The 18,867-nt window shown below is 50.8% G+C and overlaps 7 protein-coding genes across 7 annotated transcripts; 2 read left to right on the top strand and 5 right to left on the bottom strand.

Annotated features, from left to right (window-relative positions):
• Positions 1-1,129: 1,129 nt before the first annotated feature.
• Positions 1,130-3,088, bottom strand: N7473_000689 (glutamine--tRNA ligase; the record flags this gene model as incomplete). Its single annotated transcript, XM_057146629.1, has 1 exon — positions 1,130-3,088. One exon carries the CDS (start codon positions 3,086-3,088, stop codon positions 1,130-1,132), a length of 1,959 nt encoding a protein of 652 aa, XP_057014515.1.
• Positions 3,089-3,873: 785 nt separating this feature from the next.
• On the bottom strand, positions 3,874-6,260 carry N7473_000688 (uncharacterized protein; the record flags this gene model as incomplete). The annotated part of the gene is made up of 2 exons (XM_057146628.1): positions 3,874-5,779; positions 5,848-6,260. The coding sequence occupies 2 exons, from the start codon at positions 6,258-6,260 to the stop codon at positions 3,874-3,876; spliced, it is 2,319 nt and encodes a 772-aa protein (XP_057014514.1).
• A 2,394-nt stretch (positions 6,261-8,654) lies between these two features.
• N7473_000687 (uncharacterized protein) lies at positions 8,655-9,784 on the bottom strand (the record flags this gene model as incomplete). Its single annotated transcript, XM_057146627.1, has 2 exons — positions 8,655-9,551; positions 9,599-9,784. The coding sequence occupies 2 exons, from the start codon at positions 9,782-9,784 to the stop codon at positions 8,655-8,657; spliced, it is 1,083 nt and encodes a 360-aa protein (XP_057014513.1).
• A 712-nt stretch (positions 9,785-10,496) lies between these two features.
• On the bottom strand, positions 10,497-12,808 carry agm1 (phosphoacetylglucosamine mutase PCM1). The gene is made up of 6 exons (XM_057146626.1): positions 12,615-12,808; positions 12,531-12,544; positions 12,283-12,427; positions 12,196-12,210; positions 11,641-12,135; positions 10,497-11,581 (listed from the first exon to the last, which is right to left on the bottom strand). Exons 1-6 carry the CDS (start codon positions 12,705-12,707, stop codon positions 10,715-10,717), a joined length of 1,629 nt encoding a protein of 542 aa, XP_057014512.1. The 5' UTR covers positions 12,708-12,808; the 3' UTR covers positions 10,497-10,714.
• A 367-nt stretch (positions 12,809-13,175) lies between these two features.
• On the bottom strand, positions 13,176-14,371 carry N7473_000685 (PGAP3/PER1 family protein; the record flags this gene model as incomplete). The annotated part of the gene is made up of 4 exons (XM_057146625.1): positions 13,176-13,230; positions 13,299-14,073; positions 14,145-14,187; positions 14,246-14,371. 4 exons carry the CDS (start codon positions 14,369-14,371, stop codon positions 13,176-13,178), a joined length of 999 nt encoding a protein of 332 aa, XP_057014511.1.
• A 720-nt stretch (positions 14,372-15,091) lies between these two features.
• On the top strand, positions 15,092-16,538 carry rmtA (protein-arginine omega-N methyltransferase HMT1; the record flags this gene model as incomplete). Its single annotated transcript, XM_057146624.1, has 7 exons — positions 15,092-15,189; positions 15,253-15,266; positions 15,355-15,374; positions 15,446-15,555; positions 15,609-15,940; positions 15,994-16,465; positions 16,532-16,538. The coding sequence occupies 7 exons, from the start codon at positions 15,092-15,094 to the stop codon at positions 16,536-16,538; spliced, it is 1,053 nt and encodes a 350-aa protein (XP_057014510.1).
• A 1,082-nt stretch (positions 16,539-17,620) lies between these two features.
• Positions 17,621-18,784, top strand: N7473_000683 (putative peroxisomal dehydratase; the record flags this gene model as incomplete). The annotated part of the gene is made up of 5 exons (XM_057146623.1): positions 17,621-17,740; positions 17,798-17,846; positions 17,909-18,229; positions 18,286-18,379; positions 18,439-18,784. 5 exons carry the CDS (start codon positions 17,621-17,623, stop codon positions 18,782-18,784), a joined length of 930 nt encoding a protein of 309 aa, XP_057014509.1.
• Positions 18,785-18,867: the final 83 nt, after the last annotated feature.

Here is an 18,867-nt window from a genome sequence, read left to right as displayed (position 1 = left end):
GAATAACACCTTCGACGCGGTCTCTCCGGAGGCGACTTCTCTGCATTTTGCAGGTGCCAATTCTTATCATTGGCTGCCAGCATTCCTAGGCACCACAACCCTAATGCCACTGTCAATCGGGGTTCTTTAGCCTTTCAAATGTTTTCGTTGTTTTGGTCAAAGGCCGGCTTGCCCGAATTCCATTTCATGGACACCGAAATTTCCAATTCCCCCTTGATAGCTCTCTTGTTCTTGCCTTCCACTCTGCGGATAGCAACCAGCTCTGAGTCTGTCAAAAAAATCCATACCGAGTCTCGAACTTCTCCATGTAAAAATTGGCCTGGGAGAGGACTTGTCTGAATTGCTTTTGCCTGCAGTCATCGGTGTCATCTTTCTATTTCGATTTCCACTTGTGAGATAGCTTGAAGTCACCGGGCAGACGACCCTGTTTTTTTCCAGTGCCATCTTCACACCAAAACAACAAGTCAGGCAAGGGAGATATTTATAAGAGAGATCTATGAGAGGAAGTCGTGAGAGGAAGTCATAAGCGAGAGGTATAAGAAATATTTAAAAGAGAGAGAGAGAGAGAGAGAGAGAGAAAGAGAGAGAGAGAAGTAAGAGTTAACAGAGAGGTAGGAAGAGTCATAAAAGAGATAGAGAATTAGAAGAAATTTATAAGACAGATTCTGAAGGAAATTGATAGAGGGAGGTTGTAGAAATCAAGAATACGGATTATACTCAGGTGTGAAGTTCACATTCTAGAACTCACTTAGAAGAACTCAAGAGAATGTATTATAATTATAGCTACATATAACAATGATTTTGGAACCTTAACTCTTGTTCTGGGCTGTTTCCCTTTAGACATTGAATTTAGGAAGAGGTTTCAGAAGAGGTTTATAATATCATTTAGGAAAACTTTTCCAAAGATATTTACGGAGTTCCTCGTATTGCGTATTCAGAAATTATATAATAAGATAGCTAGAAAGATATCTACATCTAACGGGTATATCAAAATCCTATCATGAAAAATTCTTTTTAAGGCTTAAATGCATACTATCATTAAGATCCGATAATAACCACCTTGGCTAGCATTTGCAGCCATTCAGATCCCATTCTTCGGGTATTACTAACCCTTACAAGACCACAGCTCTCAGTTCTTACCCTGGGTATCCTTTAGAGTAACAATGCGGTTGAGAATAACCTGGTCAGCCGTCGACTCGCGGTCAACAGCGAAGTAGGCAATACGCATGCCCTGAAAACGCACGCAGTGCAGGTTAGACTCAACATCAGCTTCTCCAGCAGCCTTGGGCCAAGGCGCCGTCTGACGAATCTCATTGAAACCCGTCTCAATCATCGCGTGCTTGTAAATCTCCTCCGAGTTCGGATTGATATCTGCCAGGAAGCCATCCGGGTGTGCGGAGGGGTCCTCAGACTTGAAGAGGGAGTTGAAAGCGCGGATCTCGGCGCGGATGGGGCTGTTGTGTTTGGCGGACTCGCCGACCCAGTGGATGAAGGTCTTGGGACGGGGAGCAGTCTCGCCTTCGGCAGGCTTTTCGTACTTGGCGTGCACGACGGTGACGGTGCCGGTTGCGGGGTCCTTCTCGAAGGATGTGGCGGTGATGGGATAGGGGACCTTGAGGAGGCCGACGGTCTTGCCAGGGGCCAGGCGGAAATAGTCGGCGGAGTCGACTTCACGGAAATCGGAGCGCTCAATGTACACGGTCTTGGTGAAGGGGACGGAGTGGGTGCCGAAGGAAGCGTCCTTGCCGAAGGGAACCTCGACGAGTTCCTCGTGGTCATCAGGGAGATCGTCGATGATCACCTTCAAGGGCTCGGTGACCACCATCAAGCGGGGAACGGTAGTCTCGAGGAAGACGCGGACACTCTGGTCGAATCGGTGCATCTGTACGTTGGTGACAGCCTTGGTCACACCGAGTTCGTTGACGAAAGAAAGGATAGCACCTGGGGGAACACCACGGCGGCGCAGGGCAATGAGAGTGTAGAGACGCGGATCATCCCAGTCGCGGACATGGCCTTCCTTGACCAACTTGATAATCTTGCGCTTAGAAAGAACTGTGCCAGTAATGTTGAGACGACCGTACTCGCGCTGCATAGGGCGATATACATCCAGCTTCTCGTTGAGCCAATCGTAAGAGACACGGGACAACTCGAATTCAGTCGTGCAGAGCGAGTGCGTAATTCCCTCAATGCTATCACACAAGCAGTGCGCAAAATCATATGTTGGGTAGATCTTCCATGTGCCACCGCTGCGGTGGTGCTGCGCCTTCTCTTCACTCTCCGTAATGCGCCAAGCAACCAAATCCCACATCTGGGCCCTGGGGTCTTCCAGCAGAGCCTGCTTCATCCGCAGACAGGCATCGCCAGCCTTGTACTTGCCGTCCCGCATTGCCCGGAACTCGGCGAGCGACTTCTCGGGATCCTGGTTGCGATGCGCGCAAGCGAAACGTTCTCCACCACGCTGTCCGCTCTCAGACTCTCCACGTCCTGCCTTGATTTCGGTTTTCGTGCAGTAGCACATATAAGCTCCATCGCGCTTAATCAGGTCCTCCGCGAGCTCGTAGAGCTTGTCGAAGTTGTCACTCGCACAAGTTTCCCGCACCGGCGTGAAACCCAACCAGTTGACAATGTCCCGGATAGCATTATAATATCTCTCCTCCTCACCCTCAGGGTTGGTGTCATCGAAGCGTAGGATACACTCGCCACCGTGGTACTTTGCGAAACCAAAGTTGATAGCGATGGCCTTGCTGTGTCCGATGTGGAGGAATCCGTTGGGCTCGGGCGGGAAACGGGTGCGGATCTTGGGAATGGTTTCGGAAAGAGGTCGTTCGTTGTAGACGTCGTGCAAGAAGCCAACCTTGAACATGGCATCGGGATCCCGGGCCTCGGCAGCTTCCTTGGGTGCTTTGGCGGGCTTAGGCTTGTTCTCCTTGGGGCGGGAGCTGTTCTCCTTCTGAGCTGCTTTCTTTGCGGCCTTCTTAGCTTCCTTCTTGGCCGCGGCCTTGGACTGCTTCGGCTCGCCCTGAGGTTCAGCAGCGGGCTGGGCCTCCTTGGGCCGCTCAGGGAGCTCGACAGGCTTTGCGGGGTCCATGATCGGTGAATGAACCAAGAGTCTGGTCGTGACGCGCGAGCAATTGGTGGGGTAAGTAGACAACAATTTTGCGAGGGGCTGCGATGCTTATCAGTTCCCATTTCGCTTATCGGGCCGATGAAACCCCGGATGAGTCAGAGAGAATCCGGATGGATGTTGATAAGTTATCTATAGATCGAAAAAGATAAAGAAGATTAAGTATAAATAGACGGGAATTGCTTGTATTTACTCATAATGAGTCACCGAATAAGGATAGACTAGCACCAACATGAGCCAGACGTCTGGGAGGAGTATTTACTGTTGATTATACCTAGTATCGTACATGGTAAGCGCAGCTGTACATGAGTGGTGGTACATAATTTGTACAGGCCCTGAACAAGCGGGTCGAAGGTCACAAAAGACAAGTTATAGACAAAGAAAGACAGAATGCCACCTAATTACCCGGACGCTCGAGCCATGTCACCAATGAGATGCAGCGCCAGCGGAAAAAAGACACCGAGGAAACCGTGAGAGCAAGGATATAGACAATAAATCCAAGTAGAGTGGGCGACACGGCAGAGTGTAGAGCCGAGTAGCAGAGCCATGTGTCATGCTCGCGAGGACCAATCAAGCGCCGAACTCTGAGTAGACCCAACGACATGATAGGTATCGCGAGGGAGAGCGAGTGATATCAAAAATCAAAAAAAAACGTAACAAGTAGCGACCAAATGCGGGGTATATGACGTGGTAACAGATACAAGAGGGAATGAAGGAGAATGTAACAATGATTGGAAAGAAAAATGAACTCAGAAGAGCTGCATCGCACTGATGAGCTCTGAGTTCCCTGGGCGGTCACGTTCCATATGGAACCACCAATCCCGGCCCATCTTATGATTCCAGGATCCGGTGCAGGTGTCTTTATCCCAAGGGAGTGCATGGGAGGAAGCGAAGCTCATTGGAGTGATGGGGGTCGTGGGAGTTGCTGGTGTGCCCGTCGACCGACCACCTAAACTGCCCCATCCAAATCGCGACGTGCTGGAAGATGGGGAAGCAATATCATCAATCGGAGGCGGGTTGGGAATGTTCTTGCCGGTTTCAAAGCAGTGGACTCCCACTCCAGCAGCGAAAGAGAGTGATTGATTGGAGGCAAGCAATTGCTTCCACCCGATCAAGCCACCATCTGATTCTTGCCCGGTAATATCAGGGCGTAATAGGAACTTGGGAATAGAAGCTCCCGTTGCGGGATCCTTGACGCCTGAGCGGCCCATGAATGCAGGCATATGAAACTCGTAGACGGTTTTGGGGCCATCGTTCTTGGGAGGTGCATTCTTGTATCGCTCGGCGGCAGCCCAGATACCGTAATCATCCATTTCCTGTTCAGGCTCTTCTTCGAACTGGGAAGCCATTGCGATGTCTGGGATAAAGTTGTCCGAGTAATCTTGGATCAACACTGGCATACCACTTTCCGAATCCTTGGCGGCCATATCAATAAAGGTTTGTGCCCGGATTCGAGAAGAAGTCAAGTTGTTCCCAGCTGGCAGAGCCAGGGGCCGGGTACTGACAGAACCGTGTGAGCTGCGAGGGAGACTATACCTGTCCGGTCGAAGCAGTGCTTGGCCCCTGATGATGGGACGGCAGGAAGCTTGGAGCACGCCTGGAGGCTCCACATCATTGGGGGCGCGTAGGGTTTCCAGACAAGGGAATCCAGCGGAAAGAATGCTTTGAGCGAGATGGGAGTTGGGGGTGTCGGACTGTTTCAGAGGGTGCTGGAAGGGACGAGAGTCAAGTTGGGTCAGTGCAGTGCCTGGGTCAGGACAGGCAACGTCCCAATGGAGATATTTGAGACTGGATGATGCCAATATCGGTTGGAAGACTATGCCTTCTCTAGGCATAACCGGACACTTGTCGCACTGCACAAACTTGAACCGTTCGAGTTGTCTTAGGGAGGAGAGAATTTTGGAGATGACCAGCAGTGATTCCACATTCTGTTCCACCAAGACAAAGGACTTGAGCGAGCGGGACTCGGGCCGTGACGTGTACTGGACAAGACCACGGTCCGTGACACCGGGCAGGTTCTCCAAGCGCAAAGATTCCAGCGGAGGAAGGCATAGCAGCGTGCTATCCGCGAAGGCGTCCTCACTAAAAGAGGTGATGCAGAGATTCTTCAGGGATGGTAACAGATCAAACATGCGCAAGAATATGCTCGGCTCCAACGCGCCACTCCCGTTCAACCCGTACAGCATCAAAGTCTCTAAATTTGACCATGACACATGATAATTTAGAAACTCGAACATCTGAGACGGGCCTAGACTGCCGGGGCAGGAGGTGCTGCGGGGCGACATCTCTGAAACCTCCGCTGCCTCGCCCAACACCCAGATATGCTCTTTCAGTCGCTTGCGGGTCGACAACGCGTGGGTCAAACGATCGAATTCATGGTGGTACGGGATCGACAGGCCCAGCAGACGTTCTAGATTCGGGCAAACCATGACCACGGACGCGACGATATCGCGATACTCCTGCCACTGTGTACTCTGCTTCGTTGTTGTGAACAGTAAATCCATTTGAGGTACCCGGAGTTCGCGGACGAGATGGGCCAGCATATGTCGTTCGCGCAAGGTGCGGCGCAGCAGCTTCAAGCGGCTTCCTCTTTTTAGACGGTATTTCTTTAACTGCGCGGGGGAGTCATTCCCGACAATGTGAATCTGGGTATAACTGGAGTTTTGAATTACGTTAGCATGGTCTTTCCACCAAATAGAGGAGATTCCGAATACTCGACTTACAGTCGTGGTCTGACTGCCCTTTCCCATGACCGGCAAGTTAGGGATAAGGCGTGCAAGTCGCGCTGGAAGCATGTTGTACAACCAGTTTGGTGTGGCGCTTTGTGCAATATCTCAAGGCTGTTGAGGATCACGTCGTAAACTTCTTGGGGGATCCGGCGCTGGACTGGCACAATGGGCTCGGTGATGGACCCTATTGAGTCGAATTGGCGACAAGAAGAAGTGGGCGACGAGGGCGAGTATGATGTCGTCGGCGATGTCGAGGTTGTATAGTTTGTTTTGTAGGAGGATATGGAGGAGGTGCGCGAGGTGGTGACAGGCTGGACGCTCACACCGATTTCTTTATAACTCGGGGCATCTCGAGGGATCGTGTAGGGCACAGCAGGGCTTTCTGGTCTACTGGCAACAACACTCATCGTGACGTGACCCGCCGGGCATCGGAGTCGTAAGATGCTGGTCAAGGAGAAGGGAAAAAAATCCAGTGGCGCTTATGGCAGACCGCGGGGGAGAAGGAGGAATGGAATGTAGGGGGGCTTCGATCCACGGGTAGATAACGGCAGTGTCGTAATAATGTAACGAGCCTCGAGGAGATCGACAGGGTAAGATTCCAACTGAGGTCACTATTATTGTTGATTTGACAAGGGAGAAGAAAACGAGAGAAAACGAGTGGGAGAGGAAAAGAGAGTGAGTGGGTGTGATGAGTGACAATAATGAGAGGAGGGAAGAAGCCGGAGAATAGCGTCGGCAAAGGGCAGTCATGATACCACCACCACAAAGTCCACCACCTCTTAGTCTCTCTCTCTTTTCTTTAACCGCCTCACCTCCTCTTCTTACTAGTCCATGCTTTCTGCCCGCTCGGCCTCCGTGCCTCTCTTCTTCGAGGGTCCTGGCAAAAGGAGCATGGCGTCTGGTCGATCAACCCCCACATTGGCTATTTTCTGCTCGTGCTCAGCGGAGAACACTGACAGGGGGCGGTTCAGGGGTTGCGACTGTCCCTCGCCCTATGCCCGATGCGAAGAGGGATCCGCTCTGAATCTTTTGACAAACAATAATTCATTCTGTACCGAATCACATCCATTCTGCTCTTTTGTGTTTAATGGCTTTCCAATAATTGCTTTTACCAGGTGCTAATAGCTTTCTCCAGATTCCCCCAAGGTCTCCATCCTGTCGCATGGCAGACTGCATGGCAACCAAAACACGAACGTCCCTGCAGCCATGGTTCTTCGAGTGCGGTTCGTGAACTGCAGCGCTATTCCACAGGAGGAATAGCGCCCTCATTTAGTGGGTCTATTTTTATGGGGCCCGTCTTGGTTTCCCCCTTTTTTTTCTTCTCGAGGTTCTCTCAGCGTGAGTTGTCGGCGTCAAACAGTACTACATATGGAGTAGACTAACTACACTAGGCTCGTCCTATCAGTTTAGTTCCAAGGAAAGGTGTACGCACTCCATCCACTATTCATATGAATTGCACTCTACAACCTGCACCGGCATGTTTCAGCACAACGAGGCGGCCCTCAATGTTCTGTGGTTCTCGAGTTCTGTCACTGGCGGCCGAATCTTACAAGAAATGCGGCCTGAGCGTGAGACAACCTGACGCCCCTCGTTCAATCAGGCAAGCTGCCGCCAGGAACAGCAACACCACAAGATGCCAGGCACAGAAACCTGCACATATGGCGCATGTTGCCGCTCAGCAAATCCCCGAACTGGCCACCCCAGTCTCAAAAACGCGAATAGCGCCGATAACGCATGATATTAATAACCCTCTTCGTACAAACTGGCAAAGCAACCCCGAGATCGATCGATGAGGATCTGCGCCCAAGAATTCGTTTGGTGCTCCGACACCCCTGATACTACTACCAGAGTATTCACTACTACTACCTCTTACGAAGAACAGGCACGAGAGCTCCTGCAGACCAATAACCCTCGTCATGAGCGCTTCTCTCCAAAACTAATAAAGGTTACATGCGGTCACTGAACCCGGAATCCACAGAAACTTGTTCGGCAGGCCTTCCTTTGTCCGGCATGGCGGCACTCATCAGATAAACAATGTGGACATGGCAGAGCTGAAACCCGATCCAGTGGAGACACATCCACCCCCATCTTCTTTGCAACAAGAGCCAATAGCATTATCCGATCTGTCTCTCATGAATCCTACTCGAGAGGCTGCCGCTTCATCGGTATCGCCATGTGAGATTTGGAATTCAGTTCGGTTCCACCCTAGCTACCGAAACCAAGTATTGGCGGCCCGCCCGCACTTGGATGGCGAAGTATTTATCTACTATACGGGTCTGTCGGGGCCTGTCTCTGATACTGCACAACATCGTAGTGGCTCCACTTTCTAGATTTGTCCTTCAGGCATCCAGGAGCACCTCGACGAGTCCTGCCACATGGGCCAGATGTAACCGGCCGGCCTTGTCTATGTGCAGATATGGAATTCCGAACCTACGATCTTGTAGATCTCGACGAGCTCTTCTATACCCCTTCTACGTAGGACAGATAGCATATTAATCAACTGAGATTTGGTTTTTGCTTCATTGAGTACTTTGTAGTTCTACCTAGTCGTCCAGTACACTCATGGGCCCAGAGAATGTCGCCAGGTCTTCATTTGTCACACTGGTCTTCCCTAAACCCCTGCTCGTCGAGACTTGTCTATGGCCTAGAACTTTTGGCATGGTGGAAGGTACACAATCGATTCGATTTTACAGTCGGAACTTTGAAATGGACTGTATCAAATTTGACAAATGACGACATTCATCTTGCTAGAACAGACGAGTAGGATGAGTTTACAAAGACAATGAGTTAGCAAGCGGTCACTACCAGGTGTCTAAGGAAGGTGGCCGTGGCTCCGCAGTCGTCTCATCCTCATCATTATCGTTGTCATTATTGCCCTTGTCAGGGTCGACTTCATTGTGATTGTCCTCGAATTCGTCACATTCCCATGAGGAAGACTTTTGGCGACGAATTCTAGCTCGTTGGCATTCCTTCTCCTCACACTTTCTCTTTTTCTCGACGTAAGCTGGATACTCTGTTCCTAGCATCACCTTGAGTTTGGCTTCCTGGTCCTCTTCGGTCCATCCGGGGGGGTCAGCAGTATCATAGTAGAACATCCAAGACCACCAAATCTCGCCCCGTTTATGGTCCTCAGCCTGTAATGAAAGTAAGCCTTGCTCAAGGAGTTGTAAGCCGTAAGTCCTTACCAGCCCAATCAAAAGATAATGAACCCTGTCATCCTCATCTTTCATCCACTCTTGCATGTTCTCCTCTTCGGACTCCGTTCGAGAGTCCAGAGGAAAAGTATGGGCGTGATCAAAATCAATCCAGACAGCCCGATCTGTTTCTTCCTGCACAATCACATTTCGTGGGTAAATGTCATCGTGGAAGACTCCGGCCTTGTGCATCACAGATATCGCGGTTCTGAGTTGATCAGCTCGTGCAGTGGAGAAGTTGGCGGGGTCAATTTGCTGTGTGTTGGGGATGTATTCGATCACCACGCCATTCGGACGGACGGGATCTTCAACAAAAGCCTCGAGACGCGACTTCCAGCCCTCGGTCTTGGGGTCAATGTCCTTGATCAAGCCGTAGAAGTCCGGGACATAGCCTCTCTCACAGAGCCCATGCTCCTTAAGCCGACAGTAAGCGCGGCTTTCGCAGAGAAATGGATCAATTTCGCGATCATCAGAGTCCCAAGGAAACTTTTCTCGATGATGATGCTGAGTCAAGTCAGAAAAGGTCTATTTCAGGGTCATTTGCAACTCACAATTTTCACGATACAGTCCTTTTCCCGCCATCGAGCCCGGAACACAGATGAAGTCTCAGCCTCACGGATGAGCTCGACCGGCGTCACCTCAGACAAGGCTATCTCTGGAGGTTGGTAGGGGGGACCTGAGGCGACGGAGTGATGTACAGGGTCCGGCTCTGTTGAGAGGTTGGCACTGGACGCCATCTGGGACGCCTGCTGGTGGAATGAGATACGGTTGGTAGAGGGAGATCTGGGGGAGGAGAAGCAGATGAGTTGTTGGCAGAGGGGCTTTCGATACAGAAGAACCTGGTGATGCGTCAGAGTTAGATGAAAGGTGAGAGAGTAGGAGGAGAGAAGCTATTTGTATGTTGGTGTTCAGGAGGACGTTGATGTTCCTGAAAAAGCTCGAGGTTGGTGTTCGAGAAGATGTTCGTGTTTGAGATATTGGTGTGGGTGTAAGAGAGAAGAAGTTGCGATAGCAGGAGAAGTTAAGCAGAAGATGAAGGAGTACTAGGTTGTAGTATATACGAAGCTGTTTGGGATCCTCTTAGGTAATTTAGTGTAGGCTAGAATTGTGAGTCCTCGTCGAGCCTCCAAAGCTTACATTCCCGAGTCTAATACCTTCTATCTCTTGTCAACTTTCATGCGAATTAACTTATACTCAAATACAGTAACCGTCTCTCGTTAGTTCTGATTCCTAAACTCGAAACTGGTGGCTCTGCAAAGGCCCTTAGCTCTCTAGTAATCGCCTCGAACCTAGCATCTTGGACGCTATAAGTGACAATGGTTTCCCTAGTATGATAGTTTAACGGAAATAACGATATCTTAATGATGAACGAAAGTATTTAATTGCCAGGACTCGCGAATATAGCTATATTCTGACAAGTTCAAACTAGACGTTGCATCTACGAGCGTTTAAGAAATATGCAATGATTGTGTACGCTTCATTACTGCATAAATGAAATGATATCGAAATATGTTGCCAAGTCATAGCACCCCTTCAAGAGTGGCTTATAAAATGCCATGAAAGCTGTCGTGATCTTTTTGTTACCTCGTGCCTGCGATGATGATAGCAACCCACCACATTCATACAAGGGGTCTCATATCTGCCATTCTTTGACCTTCACCAGGCATTTACTGGGCCTCGGTGCCTGCGTCGCGCACAGCGTTAGCCACACGGGTAGCAAGGTCATCAGCCTCGGATCGGCTAGCGGCCTCGGCGTAGACACGAACAGCGTCCTCAGTACCGCTCGCGCGAGCGAAACTGCGGCCCTTGTTGTAGCGGGACTGCAGAGACTCAATCTTGCCCTGCAGGCCGACGGGAGACTCCAGCTTACGCTCGGCGTCGTAGGCCTTGAAGATGGAGCGGTCGTGGACTTCGACACGCACGAGACGGGAAGGCAGATCGGTGTAGGTTCCGAGCCACTCCTTGGGGGACCAGCCCTTGTGAGCGAGGATAGCCTCGACGAGAAGCATATCGGAGAGAGCGTCACCAACAGCCTGGTTGATGAGATCGGTAAGAGCCTGGAGACACTCCAGGGAGTGCTGCTGAGCGGGGGACTGGGGCTCCGTGTTCTTAATGACCTTCAGAGCGTTCTCTGAGAAAGTGACGGTACCGTGGCCGTTGGCCTCGAAGTAGACACCGACATCGAACCGCAGGGCGGCGTGGTGGAGGTGCTTCACACCAGTGTTGGTGCAAATGATGGGGAGCTTGAGCACCTTCTCAATGTAGTCAGTACTGGCACCGTTGGCATAGGCGGTCTGAACGACACCAATCTTCAGCTTCTGCGCAATACCAGCATTGCGGGCAAGATCGCCAATGAACGAGGCCGCAAGAGTGGCGATGCGATCACCGTCCAGGAGGCGGAAGACATTGCTCTCGTCAACGAAGTAATAGACCAGGCGGTCAGCGTCACCGTCCAGGGAGGCGCATCGATCGAGGGGAGCAGCCTTGGAGGAGGGAGGGGCACGCTGCTTAGTCTTGACATAGTCGGCACCACACTGTGACAGTTAGAACAAATCCAGAATCTAAACACGAGAAGGGTAATGGCGCAACCTACGTCAAAGTTCAGGCTGTCAGGGTTGATCACGTCGTCATTGACCACCTTGATGTCGAGTCCGGAGTCCAGGTACTTCATCAGATCCCGCAACTTAGGGCCTCCAACACCATTGGCACAGTCAACGGTCAAAGAACCCTGGATCTTGACGCCCTTCATGACCTTCTTGAAGGAGGCAGCGAGCTTCTCATAGTAGCCCTGTTCCGTGGGCTCACCATACTCGTACTGTGTACCGAGAGTGTTCTTGCAGCGCACGACATAGTGGAGCTGAGGAGTGGTCATGTACTTGAAGTCGATGAATTCGACCTCGGTAGCGGTCAGAGCAGCGCCAAGGACGCCTACCAGACGGGATCCAGAGGCACGGGTATCGCGAGCGAAGACAACACGGGCGGGGTTGGTCATCTTAACGTCGATCTCCTTGACAAGCTCATCGTAGACATCGGCGATCTGATCAAGCGGGGCATTTGCCAGCCTGGTTGCATATTGTTCCCACTCGGCCTAAATATAATGGTGAGTTCGGCATTTCAATTTCGCGGTCGAAGGACAGGCATATCTTACTTCGAGCATCTCACCCTGCATTAGAAGTAAATACGTTAGCATTGTTCGTCCGTTTGCAGGCGCGGTTTTTCAACATTGTTTACCTACCATAGGGTCAATCAGCTTGACACCGTTGTCCTCCGCGGGATTGTGGCTGGCAGTCACCATAACACCAATCCATTGCCCACTAAGCTTCTTCGAACGGAGGCCAGCAAGCAGGCCCACGGCGAAAACGACGGTGTTGAGGAGGTCACTGCGGCGCGGTATCGGTCAGCGAGCTTCGACGTCAACAAACGGACGATCGCGGGGGGCCGTTTGTGTGGAGGCGGGGCAGATCGATCCTGAACAAAACTTACGCCTTCATGCGAAACTGTAGGCGCAAAGCAATTTTTGTTAGCTTGTGATCATAGAGAGAGGGCCCTGCGTGCTGCGCAACATACCCCTGCGGTGCCATATTGGAAGACCTTGCCGTCGGGCTTCGAGTATTGCAGAGCTGCCTCTGTGATCGCTTTTTTGACAGCCGGGGAGGCCATTGTGGCGCGACAAGCTGTAATCAAGGTGGAAGTCGGAGAAAAGGGTAGGAAATCAAGGTGACAGGCGATGAATGTTCACAGAGGAACGTTGAAGGGGGAGGGGAGGAAGTACTTTTGAAACAAAAAAAAGGAACGAGGGGCTCGGGCTCGGGGTGAGACACGGCCTTAATGCGACGCCCGTCTCCTCTTTAGCGGTGAGCCAAGGGCGGGTACAGCACACCCCCGGCGCCTCGTTCCTGGTCGTGGCAATAACTTTCTACCCGCGACAAGCGCCGTGGAAATTACAGAAAGCCCTCACGAAGCCTAGCAATCAACAAGGTGGGGAGCGGTTCAGTAATGGATATTATTAGCAACAAATCACCGGGACTGTAGTGTGCCATTGTATTGTACATGAGAAGAAGCACCCTTTGTGCGAGACACCAACTGTTATCTCGGATGGGTATATGTGACTCCAAATTTTTCTTTGCTTTACGCCTTCAGTCGGTGTCCTGCAATATCGTCCTGCGCATCCTTGATGAGGAACCTGTCGGACAAAACCGCTACATTAGTCATAGAAAAGATAACAAAGAGGTCCAAGCAAGGGATACTTACGAGTACCACCAAGCAGTGGGAATCACAGTGCCCAAATGCCACAGGCTGTGTGCATCAATCAGGCCGTGCCATGGTGGAAAGTCGAACAACTCCAAACTCATGGCAAGAATAACCCACGCGACAATCATACCGGGCCAGGCTGTCCAGGACTTCATGTACTTCTGATAACGGAAGATACTGAACCCGGTCCACAGCAGGTTTCCGATAACGCCAACGGCCACATTCGCTGCCATGTTGTATGTATAATCCCACTTCCAGAAGCTGAGGTAGCTGACGTGCATAATGTAGAGCAGGATGCAGATCGCTGTCCAAAGGCGACGCAGTGTGGGACGATACTGGGGGCTCTCCAAGTCCAGGCGCAAAACTCGAACCACGGCCAGGAAGAGACCGTACAACACATTAGCACCAGCCGCCCAGTAATCCAACTTCTCCGTAATGTCAAAGTCCCGAGTGTGGAAGATCATGCTGAATGTCCAACTGGCCAGTCCAATGTATCCAAACATCATGTAGTATTTGCGCATCGAGTGCCAGGCGGGGATCGATTCTTGAACTCGGGACATGCCGTGCCAATGGGCTGCGAAGTTGAGAAAGGAGAACAGCACAGAGAAGGGCTCCTGCATCCCCAGAATTCTCCGGAACGGCCATTTGCCATGGAATTGAACCACGGGGTTCAACATGGGAGGGTCACGCGAGACTCGACGATCGGTAATGACATGTTGGCAGGTATAGTCGCATTCAGCTGGGCAGGTCCAGAATAACAGGCGGTGGTGCAGAGCTGGACAAGGTAGCAAGGTCAGAATGGGGGGAACCAGGAGGGAAGCCGTGATAGGTAGAGGGGAGACATACGTAGCACCGAATTGCCATTCTGGCAGTTCTCGGTTTTACAGACCTGTGGCTGTTAGCCGTGTCCAAGGGTGCTTGCTCACTCGGGTCGGGGTAAGGACAACCTTAACGCATTCTTTGAAATCAGGGAGGTGATCTCCCAGAGATGCAGACGATGGGCTAACTAGAAGGGATAGCAGAGCGAAGGCGAATAGAGTGGAAGGAACCGCTCTTCTAACGCCCAGATGCATGATGATCTGACAGCAGAGGTCTCTGGCTAGGAAACGCGTAAGCTTTGAGGAGAGTGTTTGCGGAGCTCGGGGGCGTCAATCACAGTTGAGCCTCGGTCGGGTCTTGGCAAAAGGGTTGTTGACAGATTGTCAAGGGTGACTCGAGAGAGAGGCTGACAATTGAATCACATAGTAATTCCTTATGATATTCTAAGTTGTATAGGATCATATTACATGCTTGTAGTTCGATCGTCGAACTAACTTCCAGTCTTTTTACCCAATGGCTTTCGTCCAGCCATGCCAATATATATCTGCCAGTTACACCTCCTACCTATGGCCTAGCACTTACAGTACTAACCCCGCCAGAACATTACTTGGTGGTTGTGCCACAAGAATGGAAGAAGTTCTCCACCCTTCAAACATATCAACATTGCAATTTCTCCAGTCAATGTTCTTATAGGACATATGACAATATATTGCAGCATGTCCTACTCTGATGTATACAAAGCAGCAAGCCCTACGGGAAGTAGGGCTCTTCAATCATGTGACATATCCCAAGATAGTTTAGCGTGAGCGGGGACTTTTGGAGTTTAAGCTTGGCGCTGGGAAATGCTCGAAAAAAAAGTTGAGAGGCGAGGGTGACTTCCGTGATCTCTTGCGTCTGAGATTCCTTTTTCTTCGCCACAACTCCCTTCACTTGCTTATTTCTTCATATTCATACCGCCCCTCCTCACTCCCAAGATGAGCGGAACCGAGGCCGCCAACGCTACTGGCGTCATTGCCAGCAGCGCCGATCGCATGGTTGGCGCCGAGCACGCTGAGGTGCGCTACTTCACCAGGTATGATCTCCAAGGATATGATTTCGGCTCATGAGTATTATTAAGATACTAACTGAATCATAGCTATGATCACCATGGTAAATATTCTTTGAAAATCCTTGTGGCTCTGCTATGAGTTCTTTGAAAGAGGGGTTAACTAACTTCGCTTTTTTAAACTTTGCTTAGGCATTCATGAGGAGATGCTGGTGAGTGACCGGCGTTCCATCAATTTTGGGCCAAAATCAAGTTGCTAATTCCTATTGTTCTCTATTCGCAGAAAGATGATGTCCGTACACGATCCTACCGCGATTCCATCTACCAGAACCGCCACATCTTCAAGGACAAGGTCGTCCTTGATGTTGGCTGCGGTACCGGTATTCTTAGCATGTATGCTCACAATGGATATCCTGTCAATTTTCAGTCGCTGACCTGATTTACAGGTTCGCTGCCCGTGCCGGTGCCAAGCATGTGATCGGTGTCGACATGTCCTCGATCATTGAGAAGGCCAAGGAGATTGTTGCTGTCAATGGCCTCAGCGACAAGGTTACTCTTCTCCAGGGCAAGATGGAGGAGGTCAAGCTCCCCTTCCCCAAGGTTGACATCATCATCTCCGAGTGGATGGGTTACTTCCTTCTCTACGAGTCCATGCTGGACACCGTTCTGTACGCGCGTGACACCTACCTCGCTGAGGATGGCAAGATCTTCCCCGACAAGGCCACCATGTACGTGGCTGCCATTGAGGATGGCGAGTACAAGGATGACAAGATTGGATGTGAGTAATCGTCCGGTTGTTTGCCTATATACTGTGCTAATAAGTGATTCCAGTCTGGGACAACGTCTACGGCTTCAACTACAGCCCCATGAAGGAGATTGCCCTCACCGAGCCCCTAGTTGACACCGTCGAGATGAAGGCTCTGGTTACCGAGCCCTGCGAGATCATCACTTTCGACCTCAACACCGTCACTACCGCCGACCTTGCCTTCAAGGTGCCTTACAAGCTTACCGCTCACCGTCCCGACTTCATTCACGCTCTCATCTCGTGGTTCGACATCGAGTTCAGCGCTTGCCACAAGCCTATTCGCTTCTCCACCGGCCCTCACGCCAAGTACACACACTGGAAGCAGACCGTCTTCTACCTGCGCGATGTTCTCACCGTCGAGGAGGGTGAGACCGTCTCCGGTGTTTTGGAGAACCGCCCCAACGACAAGAACAAGCGTGATTTGGACATCAACCTCTCCTACAAGTTCGAGGTCGAGGACCCTACTCGCTCTGCCGAGGGCAGCTGCTTCTACCGCATGTAAGTGTTTCCTGTGTTCCAGCATTATTTTCTCCTCTGTTGGAAAGCTGCTAACTTTATCACCAGGTGCTAATCTCTCTCTGAATTTTCTTCTACGATCTATTCGAATTTGCATGTAATTTCGGGGACATCATCCGGCACCAAATGCGCTGCAGCATAGCATGGGCACCTCAAGATTTGCACAGAGCAATTCGACATGGTTCCGGCCTCGCTTTCTGGTTTCTATCTTATCGGCGTTAGATTTTGGTCGTTTTGGGTGGCAGGTAAAAGGCATTACTACATGGCGCGATACGGAGAGGTGATTATGAAGCTCCTCGAATTTCCAAGTAGATACCCCGAGTCGATGCTTAGTTAGCAACTCCGACGCTCTTTCTCATGCCCAGTGCTCAGTCTATTCGTAGAGTAAAATGCTTCGATTACCGGCTATAGAGCTACTCATGTGGACTAAATCCTCAAAGGGCTTGCCCCCAAGCCTGGTCACAATATAGCTGGGCGTAGTTAGGAAACCATAGTTGGGTCATGGATGTCTTGGCCATCAACCCTTTCTTATTCGACCTAGACGTATTACATTTCTCTTCATTGCTACTCTTATACCAAAAAACAATACAGTCTACTACTGTCGATTTTTGATTAAAGAAATAAATCGAATCGAAGGGGGTATCAATAATGAGACTATCCTACCGAGTAGGATTTACTAATTTGATTTGACAAGGAAAGCGACTAATAGAGTTGTTTGAAAGATATATCGAAAGACGTGTAAAAAGACATGTAGAAATAGATGAAGATCGGTATATCTACCTAGTGTTGCATAATTATTGATGCGATGACACTGAAGCATTTATGGAGATCCAAAGACCAGTTGCATAAAATGGTGCAACAAGAATAGACAACGTCAGAAACAGTAGGAAAGATGATTTGTGATCGTACCTAGCTTTAGTGTGACCACGCTTACCTACTGTAAGCTGCCCCTCGAAGTGCTAACGAGACGTCGCGCTGTCGGCTACGACGGTAAGTAATCATTATCAGATCCTCGGCTCAACGCCTCCCCGCAATTACTGGACACTACTTTAGCTTGCCTCCTCTCCGCTCTTTTCCCCTTTCCTTTTGCTTTCCTTTCTAATTTCCCCTCTCAATCGTCACTTTTGTGTATTCAATATGTCCGCCCCTGGAGCTGGTCACGAATTTCCTGCCCAAGAGGTTTCTTGGCAGAAGCGCGATGTTCTGCTGTTCGCGAACAGCATCGGCGCCAAGGCCGACGAGCTACACTTCCTCTACGTACGTTTAATGGTCCGTTGGTAACTCGAATGGCGTGTTCTGACACTGTTTTTTTAGGAATTACACCCGAACTTTGCTGTCTTCCCCACCTACCCCTTGATTCTACGTATGTAGCTCATCGCGACAGATCTCATGCGGTTCATTTCTGATTTAATTCCAATTGACCAGCCTTCAAGCTCACCGACCAGGAGGTGACCGATTTCTATGCGCGCCAGAAGGCTGTAAAGATCCCTGGCGTTCCCGACTTGGATCACCGCCGCGGAGTCGATGGACAACGCAAGATCACAGTCTTGAAGCCACTGCCCCCTACGAGTGCCGGAAGGAAGTTCCAGCTGCGCAATAAGGTCATCGGCGTCTACGACAAGGGGAAGCCCGGCACCGTCATGGAGACCGAGCAATCGATCGTTGACGCCGAGACCGGTGAGGTGTACTCCAAGGTCGTGAGCAGTGGCTTCTTGGTTGGCCAGGGTGGCTGGGGCGGCCCTAAGGGTAAGCTTTGGAATGTCCTATACACATGAGAAATTGGTTTAACATGCAATACATAGGCCCTGCTACGGTGAACTTCCCCCCTCCCGAGGGTAAGAAGCCCGATGCCGTCCATGTCGTACAGACCAACTTGGAAACTGCCCACCTGTACCGGTACGTCCTCAGAAATCTTCTTAACTACCAAGACATCAAGCCCGCTCACAAGTCACTAGTCTGAATGGCGACTATAACCCTCTGCACGCCGACCCCGTGCCCGGTCAGAAGATGGGCTTCGGCGGCACTATCATCCACGGCCTATTTAGCTGGAACTCCGCTGCCCACGGAATCTTGCGGGAGCTTGGTGGCAGCAACGCTGAGAATCTCAAGGAGTTCCAAGCTCGGTTCGCGTCTCCCGTTCGCCCGGGTGACAAGCTCACCACTGAGATCTGGCGCACGGGCGATGTACAGGCTGATGGCTTCGAGGAAATTCGCTTCGTCACCAAGAACCAGACTGGTAAGGCTGTTTTGAGCAACGGTCGGGCACTGGTGAAGGTTACTGGAGCGAAGAGCAAGCTGTAAATCTTATCGAGCTGGAAAATAGTCGGGTTAATAGTGCTTCTATCTCGTTCAAATGCATCGTGCGATGACTGGCTCGTCGAGGC

Source organism: Penicillium subrubescens (genome assembly GCF_028828155.1).
Source record: "Penicillium subrubescens strain IBT 31985 chromosome Unknown utg000001l_segment0_segment0, whole genome shotgun sequence".
Classification (NCBI taxonomy): domain Eukaryota; kingdom Fungi; phylum Ascomycota; class Eurotiomycetes; order Eurotiales; family Aspergillaceae; genus Penicillium; species Penicillium subrubescens.
This window is presented reverse-complemented; position numbering and strand designations above follow the sequence as displayed.